General features: G+C 38.5%; 2 protein-coding genes across 2 annotated transcripts in view; both read right to left on the bottom strand.

Annotated features, from left to right (window-relative positions):
- Positions 1–15,913, bottom strand: part of LOC149104832 (pancreatic secretory granule membrane major glycoprotein GP2-like) — a 62,183-nt gene that overhangs the window by 15,181 nt on the left and 31,089 nt on the right. The window lies entirely within an intron of this gene.
- Positions 6,809–13,487, bottom strand: LOC149104834 (uncharacterized). Its single transcript, XM_089271349.1, has 5 exons — positions 12,653–13,487; positions 12,296–12,450; positions 9,626–9,698; positions 9,105–9,192; positions 6,809–7,235 (listed from the first exon to the last, which is right to left on the bottom strand). Exons 1-5 carry the CDS (start codon positions 12,951–12,953, stop codon positions 6,809–6,811), a joined length of 1,044 nt encoding a protein of 347 aa, XP_089127475.1. The 5' UTR covers positions 12,954–13,487.

The following is a 15,913-nucleotide window of genomic DNA, read 5'->3' as shown; positions in this document are numbered from 1 at the left end:
GAGACAGATGTTGGGCTAAAAGAAAGAGGAGATGTATAAACTGAATTGTTTCTTGGTTAGATTACCGAAGGAAGAGTATTTTTGATAGATTGAGGAAACAGGCAAAATTTCTGGAAGAGATTTCTTTTGTTGGCCTCTTAATATCTACATTATGTACACACAATTTACCAGCTCAACATGCTGCAACAGAAATCAGCAGCCTTGGAACTTTCAGAGTTGAGATAATTTCTTTTGTAAAATCCGCCATATTGTACCTAGAGAGTTCTACCACCGTCATTCCATATCAGCTGGCATTTTCAGCCGTGCAAGGAATTCGTAATTATCTCCTCTCTATCCGTCATGTACGTGCAAGCGCCGGACGCTATCGCATTCATTGGTACTACGGCGGCTAAAACCGTGAGCCAAAATCTTTGTCACGCCTTGTGTAAATATTTCACGACGTCGCCTGCTTTCTTTCGTAAATCCGAGAAAACCTTAGCGGTTTTGTGTCTTCGAAATAGCCGCTAGTGTGGCTTAAATGCAGGCGTTTACTGTAGTGTATGTTTGTAAAACTTCCTGAAGAGGTCTACTACTAGTTTAGTGTTCAATTTGAAATTAAAAAATCAAAACCAAATTTAAAAAGATAGAAAACAAAAATTGTTAAAAAAAAAAAAAGTGTGAAACTTCTCGGTCTGCTTATACTATAGAGACTAGACTGAGCTACTCAGTTAAATTTACGAGAAGTTATTATTTCATACAAAATTGGTTGTATCATGCCTAGGATGTAAGCAAATTTCTAATTTTGATGTTATTACTGTCTGGGCAATAGCCAACCACGTTTACTAAAGAACTGTTGTCATTTCCGACAGGCCATTACACTAGATACATTTTTTAAAAAATCAAATCGAAGGAAAACAAACAAGTAAACAAACATAGAAAACAAAAAGCTTACCTACACCAGCTAAAAACGAGTTATGCCTATTGCATACGGCTTATAATTGCAATCAAAAGTGAATAAAAAAAGTGTTGAATAACTTTTAGACCGATACGAATAGCAGTTCTCCAGAGAAAACAACGTAATGTTGTTCCGTGCAATCAAGAAACATATAATTGCTGTATCATAAAGGCTTTTGTTCTTGGGCCATCGTAGTTTAACGAGGAATAAAACACAAATAGCGGTGATAAACATATTAAACTTACGCATTTTAATAACTTGACGTTTCGTATGCTACGCAACATATATTTTCAAAAGTGGAATAAAGACCGTTACAATTTTTGAAAACTATATATGAAATGTAAATAAGGGGTCTGGAAACGAGATTAAGAAACATCTGTTTCTTAACAGTAAAACAATAAAAGCCTAAGCTTATTAATAAAGTATCAGCTTCTCACTGCTGACGTTTACATTAAGAGCCGGCTTAAGTTCTTGGATGAGCAAAGTTACTTTAATTTTACAATGATAATCTGTTTTACCAGAAGCTAGAATATCAAAATGATCCCACTTGATGTTGTGACCTGTGGCTTTTATATGGTCGGCAATGGCTGATGTGGGGTCATTCTTAGTGAGAGCCTTGAAATGTTCCGTTTTCCTATCATGAAGCCGTCGTTTTGTTTTGCCTATGTAAAAGTCACTGCAGTCCCAGCAAGCAGGTTTATAAATGACCTTAGATTTCTGTGAACGATTTAGACGGTCCTTGTATTGAAAGGAAGATTTGATTCGGCGAGTGCTTTGAAAAATTATCTTAAGATTGACAAATGAACAGAAATTGTATACACATGATTTCAGACGCTTAGAGACTTGGTCACTTTGTACACCTAAGTAAGGTAATAAGATGATAATATCTTTCTTCGGAACTGTAGGGACGGGGCTGCTTGGCTTGTTTCTGTTTCTGTTTAGGACGTCGTTAATGTTGTAAGTGATAATACCTAGTGGGTAGCCATTTTGAAGCAGGAGTTTGCGAAGGTCATCAAGGGCAGATTTAAGCAGGAAAGCGGAGGAGCAAATTCGGTAACAGCGATAAGTAAGTGTACGAATGAGATTTATTTTGTACTTGCGTGGAGTGAAGGAATCCCATTTAGTATAAAGGCCACTAAACGTCTTTTTCCGGTAGATGGATGTGGCAAAAGTGTTGTTTGGGCAGCATTTGATGAAGATGTCTAAAAAAGGAATTTCATTGTCTTGTTCAAAATCAATAGTAAATTTGATACTCTCGTGACGACTGTTTAAGTATCGCAGGAACTCATTAGCAGTGTCTTTGCTGTCAAACATGGTGAAAGTGTCATCAACGTACCTATACCAGAGTGACGGACGAATTTGACCTTTCGTGACCCATCTTTCTTCAAAGTGACACATGAAAATGTTCGCCAAAACTGGGCCTAACGGTGAACCCATGGCTACTCCATCTATTTGGTCGTAGTATTGGTCATCGAAGAGAAAATGGCTTTTCTTAGTGGCAAATTCTAATAATTTATGTAGAGCATCACGAGGTAATGTCGGAGGATCGGGTAGAGAATACAGTTTTTCAAGACAAATCTGTATTGTTTCATCAAGTGGCACATTTGTAAATAGTGAGCAGACATCAAAGGAGCACATTATTCCATTGTCATGTTTGTGTTTTTTTGCCCAGTCTGTAAAGCTAAAAGAGTCCTTAACAGTGTGTTGGTTTGTCGAAATCGGCTGAAGTATACCAACAAGGTAAGAAGCAAGGTTGTAGTTGTAGGTGTTAACAGATGAAACTATAGGGCGGAACGGGCAACCGGTTTTATGAACCTTTGGAAGACCGTACAGCACACCAGGAGACGATCCACTGGGTAAAATCTTGTGGAATGTTGCTTCATCAATAATTTTATCATTTCTAAGCTTGCGAAGATATGTGGACAGACTTTCTTCTCTAGATTTAGTTGGATTGTGCGTTAATGGTTTGAATTTGGTGCCATCAGAAATTAACTGTTTCATTTTGTTGAGATAAACAGATCTGCTAACAATGACAACGCCATTTCCTTTGTCCGCCCTATAGTTTCATCTTTTTGAAAATGTATGTTGCGTAGCATACGAAACGTCAAGTTATTAAAATGCGTAAGTTTAATATGTTTATCACCGCTATTTGTGTTTTATTCCTCATATAATTGCTACTCGAGCTCCTGCGTTCTAATAAATTTTTTGGGTAAAGTGAACGGAAGTTAGAAATGTTTTAAATAATCCTCACGTTTCACAAATTATACAAATGACTGAATATTGGACATCACTCCCACTCCGCCGCCGCCATCGCGCAGAATGCCGCGACACATCCGGGACTTAAATGTAGAGTGCACGCGAGATTTAAATATTTATTAAATCCATTTTGAAATCACTGGTTATCCTTGCAATCTGATTGGCTCTCAATGGTGCGATTTATTCACGAATCGCACTATTTTTGCTCTAAATCGCATCTTTTTCTCAGCCAATCAGAATGGGCCAGTAAAACATAACAACCCATCAGATTTCAAGATTAGTTTAAAGTAATCAATAAAATTTCAGGAAAATGAAAGGCAAAAAGCCACTGTGTGGAGAATTTTGCAAATACTATTGCCAAAACTTTGTTGTTATTGTAGCCTTTTTTCCAAAAAAATTGACAAATTTAATTAATTAGTTTCTGAATGACGATTATGAGCTCCTTTAGGCTGAAGACCTACTTTAATGGAAGTTCCCAACTTTCAGTGTCCATTTTGACGAATATTTTGGCCATTTTTCTTCAACATCTGCTCAAGATCCGTATGATACTGAGTCCAGTAAAACATAAACAAACGAAAACCACACAACAACAAATTCAGAGTCATCTCAAGAAGGTAGATGTTTCCAGGTTTCCGGTAGTTTCAAACGAAGCAACAAAACAGCTCAACTCTGTTGCTGTGAATAAACATAGTCAACATACGCCACACTGCACAAAATAGTGAATGAACGAACGTCTTACGAAGCCGGTGCCCGTCCCGCCATCTTGGAAATATCTTTTGTTAAAACAAATGGCGCTGCCAGAACTTGACAAGGTCCTTAGTATTGAGTCCTACGCCGAGGTTACAAAAAGAAACGGAGATGATAACGAGCTGGACCCCGTAAAATCATACCATTGAACGGCATTTAAAAGAAAAAAAACGTACTATCCACTTGGCATCGTACACTCGAGGGAGTTTCACAACTCAAAAGAAATCGATCGCAGAATTACACAGGATATGCACCTTCAAATTTCTTCTCCAAAGACAATGAAAAGTCGCAGCCTCAACCACAGAAGAAAGGTAGGCCTTCCATAATTGATTCAGGCGACGAGAATTGCACTTTTATACCGGAAGTAGACTATTTTCGACTTCAGATCAGAATTGCTTGTTTCTTCGTCATGCTCGAATGACATCGTTTTGACATCGTTTTGCCTACTAAATTAGATGTAACGGCGTTTCCGGTTCCGCTTTTTTTTAACAAACCGGCTACTGGAACAATACACCAAAAATCTAAAATTTAAGGCGATAAAATTGTGCGATTTCAAAATGGACCTAATAAAGTGGCAATTGAACTTCGTGTCGTGCAATTTTGGTCTGAAATCATACTTGTGATTTCAAATCGAACTCGCGCTGCGCGCTCGTTCGATTTTGAAATCACGCGTATGATTTCAGACCAAATTGCACTCCACTCAGTTCAATTACCATTATTAATTAGGCTGTCGATGGTTAAACAATAAAGAAAATGACCAGAAAATGGCCGACTACGCATACTTGTTTGGAGTTTACGTGCTTCATACTTGTGTTTCGTAGTGGTTATCATAGGGCTTTTGTAAATGAAACATTGATGGAATAAAGGAGACATTTTTTGAAATGTTACGAAAAGTGGATTTAGTCGTTTTCTTTTCCTGAATTTGGTCCATTTGAGGGAAAATATTATATGAGGAAATATTTGGAGGAAGAATTTTACTCCTTCAAAGTGCCCTTCTTAACGGTTATCATACGGCTTTGAATGTATGTTGTTAAAGGAAGCTTTATGCCAAGTTTTAACGGAAAATAATGTTTCGAAGTGGTCGTTCTGCCAACTTTCGAACACTCGTAACGATCTTTCAGCCTTCGCTCGCTTCGGAGACTAGAAGAACAATAGAGCGAAACTCTTTTGAATTTCCCGGTAGAATATTAATATATGCCAAGCTCCGCCTCCACAAACAATAGGACACACGCCGACGCTATAAGGCATTGAAATTGAGAGGTGATAAAATGTATCACTTAACCATCGTATTTAAAGTAACGCTTTGCGCGAGTTGCAATAAACGAATTTTCAGCATGTCATCTGTGCAAGAAATGCAGCGCGTTGATCGGGAGCTCTTTTCGCTTTGACATGTTACTCCAAAGAGGATTCTAACAACTGAATACTCGAACCTGGGCCTTTTAAATGTTTTCATCAATTAAAACGGTTCCAATTTTGAATAATTATCTCACGCATGCAATGGACAACAATGCTCACTCAGGCGTAAGACGCGCTGCGTGTCTTTGCTTTTTTGTTCGGCTCTGGATTTCAAACAGAAATGTCATTTATTTTCCCCTTCATCTTTCGAATAGATAAAGACCTGTGTTGTCTTTTAAGTCCTCGATCAACGACAGACTACGTAAACCGATCGAGTAAAAGACTACGTCTGATGAACTGCTTTGACCGGTCGAGTAAAAGAGGACAACGATAAAGTAGAAGGAAGTTTTTTGCGTACCGTTCTTTCCATTTGGCAACGCTTTGGAAGAAGAATTTTTTGTGGGAGAACTTTTGGCTCCCGCGCTCAAACCATTTCGTTTGTTACATGTCAACAAAAAAAAATGAGAATGTCGCTGCACACGACTTTGTTGACAAAAGTCTTTGTGAAGAGCGCAGGCCGCCTTTAAATTAGAGCGCTTTTGTTAACTTATTACACCTTGGGATTTACTTCACACATCAGACCGTTTGATTGACAGCCGCCGATTCATTGACAAGAGCAGTCGGAATTCCGACAGCTAATATTTGTAATTATTATTCCACGCATTGAAAACCTGAACACTGCAAGTATATGTCGCGAAAGACAATAGAATTCTGCGCGATAAGAGTTCAAGTTTTTGTAATCACACTTTATTTCTCTAGAAACGAGAGCAAATGGATTGCTCAAATCACCGACAAGAACAGGCGCTCGAGAAGCGTTCAAAATCGACCTGCTTTGATTCAATGACTTTGCCAGGGCAAAAAAAATTTCCTAGTAGCTCTCTTATACGACAAAATGTGCAAGTTATCACAAATCATCTTGAACAAATAATTTCTTTAAAGCTTTTACTTTCGTTAAGAGAATGCGAGTTACATTGCTAATGCTATTGACATTGATATGATTGCTGTTCATCTACTAACTTTCCTTACAGCATTACAGTGTCTTGCCTTAGAAAACAGGCGTCTTATGTGAGGCCCTCAAGTCTTCTCCCGAGAAACGGCTGAAACTTGATGTGCATTTCGTTTGTTTATCGCGGTCAGGTTGTCTAAAATCCAGATTTAAGAGTTGATGGAGGTTTAAAGTTTTCTTTCATGGGTAGAGTATTCAGTTTCTTTGCTAATTTTTAGAGGACTCAGAGCTTGTAAGCCGTCGTCAAAACTGGGGAAAAAAAGAAATGGCTAAAGTTTATAAATAAGTAACACTAATTATGGACTAGTTTGGTCATACTTTGAACAACTAGGCCTTGGTTAAGTTTTACTGTACGTAATCATGTCGGGAATTATCCCGCTTGGCACTACAAGAGACAATGATCTAAGTCTCTTGCCAATACTAGTCAACTAAAGGTAACTGAAACACAAATCTCATATGCTATGATCGGATTAGTCAGTACTACAATATCGGGCATTACAAACCCCTGGGTAAAATAACTTGTAGATATAGTAGGAGCCACAGTTCTTTACTTGATTAAAGACATATTCGCGGCAACATTCTCCAGACCGGTGAATGCAGACTTTTCTTGTGACTGTACCCTCAGCCACTGTAGGATGATCTTCACTCAACCAGGCAGGAAAGCTTGTATCACATCTGTTCATCGGTGGACATGTGGTCACCATTTTTGTGCCTGCAGCTCCTTGGAAGCGATACCAGCCATTGAGTGTGTTGTCACATTTGGGGTTTACTGTTACGTAGTCATATCTTCTTTCCGCATCTGTCAGATTTTGGTAGTTCTTACATATGTCAACTAAAAAAAACAAACAAAGTAATACGTAAATAACTGTCCCCTGATCCGTAGATACCTCTGTCGTGCTGTGTCGTTGGGTGTTACTTGTAGTTTGAATACAGTCACTTCATATATTTTGTTCAATTTTACATCACTTTATTACATCCGGTCATGCACAAACATTTCTATATGATTTGGTCTTCGTTTCCATTTTTCCTGGGAACAAGGTTGTAAAAAGATCTCGCCACCGAAATATAGCTTCTACAATAGGACAATCACATGACTTTTGGAGGGCATATAGTTTATTTGTGGCCCGAGTAGCATCATTTGCGCCCGAGCGCGAAGCGCAAGGGCGCAAATGATGCTACGAGGGACACAAATAAACTATATGACCGACAAAAGTCATGCAATTATCATTATTATCAATACACAAGGCCAAATCGTACAAATTCATTTAATAAGAAAAAAATGTTTAACAGAGGTGAAGCATGAAACTATGATATGAAAAGTTGTTGCCACAATACGATCAGCTAAACAAGAGCCAAATAAAATTCCTTTCTGTTTACAATAAAAGTCAAATATTATCTAGTTTTAAAAAGATTAATGACAATGATTAGCAAAACTCAAATGACTGCCTTCTAAGCTCCCGCCATTCCTCTCTGCCGCGGCGAACAAAATGAAATTACAACGAAAACCAAATAAACTCAACTCACTTCTCCGCATCTTTCCAAACGCCGTCCGTGTTCTGCCCTTCCATGAGGTATCGATTAAATTTCTACCTGTCTCCTGACTGAATAGATGATTTGTGTTCTGGTTTCGCCTCGTTTTCTTTCGTAAATAGCTTGGCCTTCGCTTCAAACATTTTGTTGGTAGACATGAATCCGCTGTTTTGCAAAATGTCTATGTTTCGGCGTGAGTGGAGCACAGGTTAGATGGCGATGAATGGCCGCTCTAATTCCAGTCAATGCACTTGGAGTAATGCTTAGCCTTTCTCTGTTTTCACTTCAGCGAAGAACTTTCGCAGAATCTCACTCAATTCCGTTGGACTTACTGTTTTGAGATCCACTGTAATTTTTCTTTTCTCGCACCATTTCTCGAACTTTTTTACTCCCCACTCAGTTGCTCTCTTGGTGTTTTTCGCTTGAGCTTTTTGCTCAATCTCATCCAGTTGCTCGTTGTCTAAGTCCGAGTTTTGACTAGAAAAAAGCTGAAAATTTGGGAGTTCTTCCATTTTAAAATGAAATTTCCAAACGGCAAACGTTCACTACGCAAGCTGTTCGCACCTGAATGGTTTTCCCGCGTCAATAAACGTAACCTGATTGGTTAATATTCATCGGATGATGAACCGAGAACCAATCAGCTGCAGGGCCGTTAATACATTAACGGCCCGCTAGGAGTCATTTGCGGCCCGCAAAGCGCGTGTTTTCAAGAGGGCGGTTTTCAATTTGGCCGCGTATATTGATAATAATAGGTATTAATTACCACCTTTTTGTCTGTTTATACTTGAAAATCTTCATATTTACATTTTAAATTTCCAGTTCAAATGGTGATGGGTAACCTGTAGGTAAGCCATAGGTAAATAAAATTTGTCCTTCAGGCAATGATATTTATCGAATCTAGCTAAGTGCGAGAACATCGCAATCAGCGCCAGTGTTTCTCTACTCAAGTATGTTTACTCTCTGGCATCGGATAAACCGCTGGAGGAATACCATGTGGGATACTTTGATCAACTATGTGGTGTATTCTAACTTCCTATGGTTTATTTATCATTTTTTCCTGATACATGCCTAATTGTTAAATAAGATTCTTAAATGTGGCAAACCGTCCTTACATAACGAGAAACAAAGTTAGTAACTGTAGCTAATTAAAACAAAATATAACATATCCATACTAATGATAAAAACTGTGTTGCACCTTCACAATTAAGACCGTTCTTTACAAATCCATCTTTGCACCGGCAGTTGTACGATCCATCCGTATTCTTGCACTCAGAGTTGGCAACAGCATCACATGGGTTGACCTGTGCAGCGCACTCGTCAATGTCTAAAAACAAAGGGATGTAAGTGTTAGGATTTCGATGTCAAAATGGATGGTTAAGTGTCCCATTACGAGCGTAAAAAGGAATTCTGGTGGAGATAAACTACTTAACACATTAAAAAAAAAAAAAGGATCAAAGTTTCCGGCAGCAACTCCAAAAAAGGCCCAGTTCGTCTTTTGGTTTCCTCGTGGCAATAATGTTCAAAGACGAATTTCTCTTTGTTTTCCTTTCTCCAGTGACCGTAAGTTTCTAGGAAATACACCTTTTGATTGGCTCCCAATCGTTTGTGAACATTACCGTCTTATTATTTACACGAACGATAAGGTTGGTAAAGTTATTTGTTACGATTACCTGTTTCACATTGTGTTCCATTAAAGCCTGGTGCACAGCTGCAGTTGAATCCGTTCAATCGGTCTGTGCAGGTCCCGTTGTTCTTACCGGGATGATTTGCACAATCATCGATATCTGTTTCAAGGTAATAGGGCAGAACGTTAATAACGGTCGATAGAACCTGCAACGATCAAAAACAAAACTCAATAACAAAAAGTATGCTTGAAGTTAAAAGATACAACACTGCAAACGGACTTAGAAAGAGCTTCAAACCCGTAGAATATGAATAAAAATTAACTAGTTTTGGCTATAGTTACCTGTTTCACATTGTGTGCCATTAAATCCTGGTGCACAGCTGCATTTGAATCCGTTCACTCGGTCTGTACAGGTCCCGTTGTTCTTACAGGGATGAGTTGTACAGTCATCGATATCTGTTTTAAAGGGATAAGGCAGAAAGTTAATAACGGTCATACCACAAAATCCCACTTTAAAGCCTACCCGGATATAAACCCTTCTATTTGCTAACAGAAATATCATTCCAGATATCACTACCTCCCCCCCGGATAAGAGCCCATCTAATGTATAAATCAGATAACGTTCTGTTCCTTTCCAGTCGTTCCAGTCACACTAGTGTTTTAAAGATGTTTTTCAAACATATTCTCCGTTTATTGTGACGCACAATAAATGTATTATAAATCTAAAAGTTCTAAATGTAATGGTATGTTAGCTTTAATTCGTTGCTCAGTTACGTTTTATCTCGTCATTCCGAACCATTATTTTTATTCCACTTATATGCCCCCGGATATAAGCCCCCCCCCCCCCCCCCCGTCTTTAAGCCCACACAAAACCCCTTATGACGTTATATGATCCCAGGGCTTTAACTTGAGATTTTACGGTATACGATAGAACCCACAACAACAATATCTGCAAAATAACCAAAAATGCATAAGATCGTTTATCGGCCCAAATTTCGCTCATTAGAGACTTGGATAGGCCAATTGGACAGAATTAGGGAGAAAAAGAAATTTGTAGGAAAAAAAAATATGCTTTTCTTTAACCAAAAATGCATAATCAAGAATATCTGTTTCTCCTCTCTTCAAGCAGTCTAAAAATCAAAGGAAAATGAATTTTGGATATAGTTATTACCTGTTTCACATTGTGTGCCATTAAATCCTGGTACGCAGCTGCAGTTGAATCCGTTTACTCGGTCTGTACAGGTCGCATTGTTCTTACAGGGATGACTTGTACAGTCATCGATATCTGTTTCAAAGGAAAAAGGTAGAAGGTAAATAACTGTGAGGAGAGAAAACCAGATTTAGTATATTTTAAATATTCGCTTTAGATACGATAAGTTACAGTCTACTATTCCAGTTCATTAACCGTAACAGAAACCTGCTATTTTTGTTGTAGATCATAATTGTAATAAGCGCTGAGCTGTAATTACTACCTGCGATAGTCTTTTTGTCAAACTGCTATCTACCTGTATTGTTTTGAAAGTTATTAATGTTGCAAACTGCAAATTCCGTTGCAGTTAATCGAGCTTCCCGAAATGTATTAGATAATGTTGAGTTAAGACTTTTTAATAACTTAAAGAGTCGTGCCTTGTAAAATATTCTTCGGTTGCGTTCTTAAAACGATTAAAACGATATCGTTGGATCTAAGTTCTAATTGCCGTTGGCGTCTCTGAAGATAATTCACTGTAACAGACGGATTTCGGTGCTGATCTCTGCAACCAGCAAGTTTTATCAGGTTTTTACAGAAGTGCTTTCCTTGGCCAAAAATCTATTATCATATAACGGTCTACAATATTTGCAAAATAAACAACTGCAACAAGAAAAATATGTTTCTGTCCTTTTCAAGTGGTTTAAAAAGCACTGCAAGCGAAATAGAAAGAGATTTAAAAAAGTCCTAACATATGAAGAAAATTGAATTTTGGCTATAGTTACCTGTTTCACATTGTGTGCCATTAAATCCTGGTGCGCAGCTGCAGTTGAATCCGTTCACTCGGTCTGTGCAGGTCCCGTTGTTCTTGCAGGGATGACTTGCACAGTCATGGATATCTGTTTTAGAAGATAAGCACGGCCCGGAGGAAATAGGCAAAAGAGATCACTAACTAACAAACTTTCAGAATTATTTGCTTTTTATAAAGAAAAACAAAACATCTTTATCAGATATCCATCATTATAATAATCCAGTCAGGGAATGACAACGGATCTGCTCCTTGAAATATATCTGTTCCACAAACAATTTCTTGCTGGGTGGGAATCTTCTGGTTCTGACCACCCGCTGTCAGTTGCATGGGGAAGTTGAGAGAGATAGCAGACCTTAAACCCATCTTTGTAGTTCTCGGCTCCATGACCTATAAAAATGCTATTGCTGCTTTAACTCTAAACAAATAGTTTTGCGCGGATGGAGCCCGATTGGGTTTTGAAGTTGGGCTTCTTCTTTATGAAGAGCATCTCATAAATTCTATGTTCATGTCTTGGACGTCTATGTTCATGTCTTGGACGTTATTTTCGATATGAGGCCGCATATTGGAAGGTTTTATTAAAATACACTCCTGGTTATTACATTAATAGAAAGGTAACATAACTCAAATGTAAAAGTTCATAAAAATATGCAAGGTTTTACGCATCGCAGATTTGCCTTATTTCGTAAAATACAGAGTCTCCTGAATCATAGAAAGAGCCTGGAAGTTGAGGCATTTTATAGCGCGTAGATTAGGCTTATTGAAAGAGGTTTGAAAATAATAAATCGAGGTAAAACTCCGAACGTCTAGTTACCTAGTTTAGACATGTCACAACGAGCCAGGACTACCTCGCCAGGTTTAATTGAATCGAACCAGTAATTACCGCTGACTGCTTCTTCTCCTTCACTCGCCCTGATCTCGGCGCACGACTCAGCTGGCAACTCGGAAACTGACCCAAGAAGAACTAAAAATTAAAGAAGCAAATTAGTTGTTATTTCAGCCTTTTCTGTCATAACTAAACATTACTATTGTTTAGCTCGCTTGACGAAAAACTGCGGGCTTTGTTAGGTGTCCTTGAAATGCCAGAAGGTCTTGAGCAGTTTTTCTGGGATACGACTGCCTCTCCTTCAAAATGATAAAGATGAACACTCAAAGAAAAACAATACCTCTTCCATCTAATCGTTTAATATAGAACCGATCGCTGTCCGGAACAAAATCTTCAGGTCTGGCTTCTTTGGTGCGGTTGTTCAACTCACATATGCCTTGGCTGATGACGTAGTTAAAGCTTTGACATCTGATATCATGGTTACACTTGTCTACACACTTCAACCAGTTTCCAGTTTTCTTGGCCATGAAGATATGCTCTTTTAACATCATGCCGCGGATGGAATATTCGCTTCTACATTGCTGAGTATCCAGTTCACATGACATCCGACACATCACAAGCAGCGTCAAGACCAGACTCATACTTACAGAATAAGAAAGCCGTTGGCTAGGTTCTGAAGGTATGAAATTTATATGAAGAGAAAAAGAGGCTTTATAAAATGCTATTCTTGCACCGTACAGAAGCAAATCAACTGCTAGATGGCAGTGAACAGTATCCTAACCTAGGAAACCTCGCCCTCTTATTGCTAGGCTAAATGTTGAAAGGTTTCATTTGGCCATGGCGCCGTAAACAATGAGTGTCAAACTGTCAATCTTGAAACCAAAGGATACCAATAAAATAAAAATCGTGAAAAAGGTAATAGTCTTGACATGAAAAGTTTTTGTCGAATACTAGACCTATGAACAAAACGATAAGCAAACAAGGAGAGAATCAAAGAAAAACAATAAAGAAATGTAGAATACATCAAACTAAAAGTATGTGGCGCCTCCGTTACAAAACCTCAGTCAACTTCCGTATCTTGGGAGAGGCTGGTGAGGGAATCATTGAGTTTTGGCCCACCGTAAACAACGGCATTATTTCCGTGATTAGAGGCTTGACTCAACGGGGAAAGAATGTTTCAGTATTTGATTGAACAAAACAAAACTGCTAAAAGCTTTTGATTGAAAAAAGAAAGTTGCTAAAAGCTATGACACCAACTGTGTAATAAGACATGCATGGCTCATAGAACGTATGTAGAGGGGGTAGGTTATGATGTTGTTTCATTTTCTCCTTACATTCTTTTGGAAGCCGCCCCTCCCTTCCCTCCCCCCTTTCCCCTCCCACCCCTCTTCCTTGATGTTCTCAGCAAGTCAGAATTTGGTTGCTGTAGCCATGTTAAATGAAGCGGAGAAATATCGGCGACGGAGTGAGCGAGTCCAAAGTTTTCACTATTTCTCACTCGTTTTCTGTTACTTGTCTTTGTGTTTAAACATTCGCTGGCGGTTTGAATTATTTTACTTTACCATCCTGCAGTAGTTTAATGTTTGTGTTCAGTTGCAACCACAACGCCAAGCATTGTTTCTTTAGAGAGTCGTCGAAAATTAAAAAAAAAAAAAAGAAAACTTTCGTTAAAATAACTTGCAATGTAGACGTTTTTCCTGGACATGGGAAACCCCATGGGCTGGTTCGAGATTAAACCAGCTGTTCGTATAGTGTGATCGTCAGAGTGAGGGTAGTTCTGAAAAGAACTGTTGTTGGTGACTGACGTTTCGACAACCTGAGCGGAAGTCATCTTCAGAGTCAACTGACTTAACTCCTGGGTTCAAACCATTTCCTATATTAAACCAGCTCTTCCACGGCCAGCGTCAAACAGAGTGAGATCTGAGTACGAGATTAGAGCTGGTTAATTTGACCCGCTCGGGCCGAAAAAAAAGGACAAAGAGTACAAAAAAAGACGAGAAAACAGCAAAAACAAATTCATTAAAAAACGTGTTTGCTGGCTCAAGAGACAACCACATTGCAGCCTACCATAAAGACCCCAACATAAGTAAAGATCAAAGATTTTTTCCGCATCAAATGACTTCATTTAGGGGTTTTAGGACAATTAGGACAACCGGTAATTTTATACATTGTTATACTGTTGTGAACTGGAAATGTTTCAAGTGTAGTCCTCATGTTATTAGCAACAACTTCCTTTATTTTAAAATGGTCGATTGTTTGTTTTTTATTTATGATCCTGTACCTGTAAGAAGCTGTATTTGTTTGTTTTGATGGTATAGAGAATACCGTGACAAAGAATAATTTCCTTCATAGCAGAATATTAAAACGACAAACCAATGCACAAAGTTCATATTCATGTTCATCAGATAATATATTTTTTATCAAGTGCATTACATATAGTAGGAGATTTTTTAAGAGCTATAAAGAAAAAGTCCGCATTTCGTTTATTTGCCATTTTAACTCAACGCCTCCTGCATTTCGAAGATTTTTTGAGAGATTTTCTGCAAAGATCACACAAACAACGAAGCAATGAGTGTCAGATTAACTACCTTGTCAGCATTATCCTTCTTTAAGCGATATCATACAAAGCAGACACGCAATCTACAAATCCCTTTTTTCCATTGAATGAGAAAACAGCTGGTTATGAGATTCCTTCCTCTCTTCATCTCTATTTATGCGCTGACGGGGTGAATCATCTTGAAGAACGTAACGACGCTACAGGATAAATTGGTGTAGCAGTTTCTCGCAAGGCGTTCTGTAAAGAATTATCCGTCGGCAATCGTGTCGAAACCCTAAAGCGCTATTACACTGGTTTATACTAAAGGAACTCGCAATTTTGTTGCGACACAAGATGGATGAAAAATCGCCCAACGTAATGTCCCTTGCAATAAACATGTCTTGCATCGTTTTCGTTGCAGCGACGTTGCATTAAGAGGAATCAAATTCTACTTTTTATAACGATTGCTGTAACGAAAACGTTGCGAGAAGTGTTCAATTCAGTAAGTGTTAGACTAGACAACGTCTCGTGCAGATTATCTCGTACACGCGCAACAAAATTGGGAGACAAATTGCAAACCAATTCCGTTAAATTCATTCAAATGTTATTTATGGAAAACTTAGCGATGCATTAAGAACTTGAAATCTCTTTAAAAGAAGTTTTCTTTATCTCACAACCTGTTCTAATATTTTGACATTGCAAGAACTAACCTTTAAAATACCAAAGAGTGCTAAATAAAGAAAGCTTCCACGAAAGACAAAGACAAAAATGACTGAACTGCAACTTTTAGAAGATTAGTTTCCCAAATTATCACAAAAGACTGTGATCTAAATCATATATATCTCACCGAATTCGCAAAAACGTGCCCGCATTGACTCAGAGAGAGTCCCAGCGGCCAGAAGTCCTCTGACCACCTCCCTGGCTAGGAGATTGGCCAATCACGCATGCACGTGGCATGGACCACTCCAGCAGGGTGCCCTGTCAACACAGAAGCCTCAAACAAGGTCAAACAACTCAGTAAAATACCCAGAAACACAGTCAACATCAAGCTTATTTAACACTGAA

This window comes from Orbicella faveolata, unplaced genomic scaffold, assembly GCF_042242905.1.
Source record: "Orbicella faveolata isolate gen_17 unplaced genomic scaffold, um_ofav_v1 contig_34, whole genome shotgun sequence".
In the NCBI taxonomy this organism is placed as follows: Eukaryota; Metazoa; Cnidaria; class Anthozoa; order Scleractinia; family Merulinidae; genus Orbicella; species Orbicella faveolata.
The sequence above is the reverse complement of the archived record's forward strand: the minus strand, read 5'-3'. Positions and strand labels throughout refer to the sequence as shown.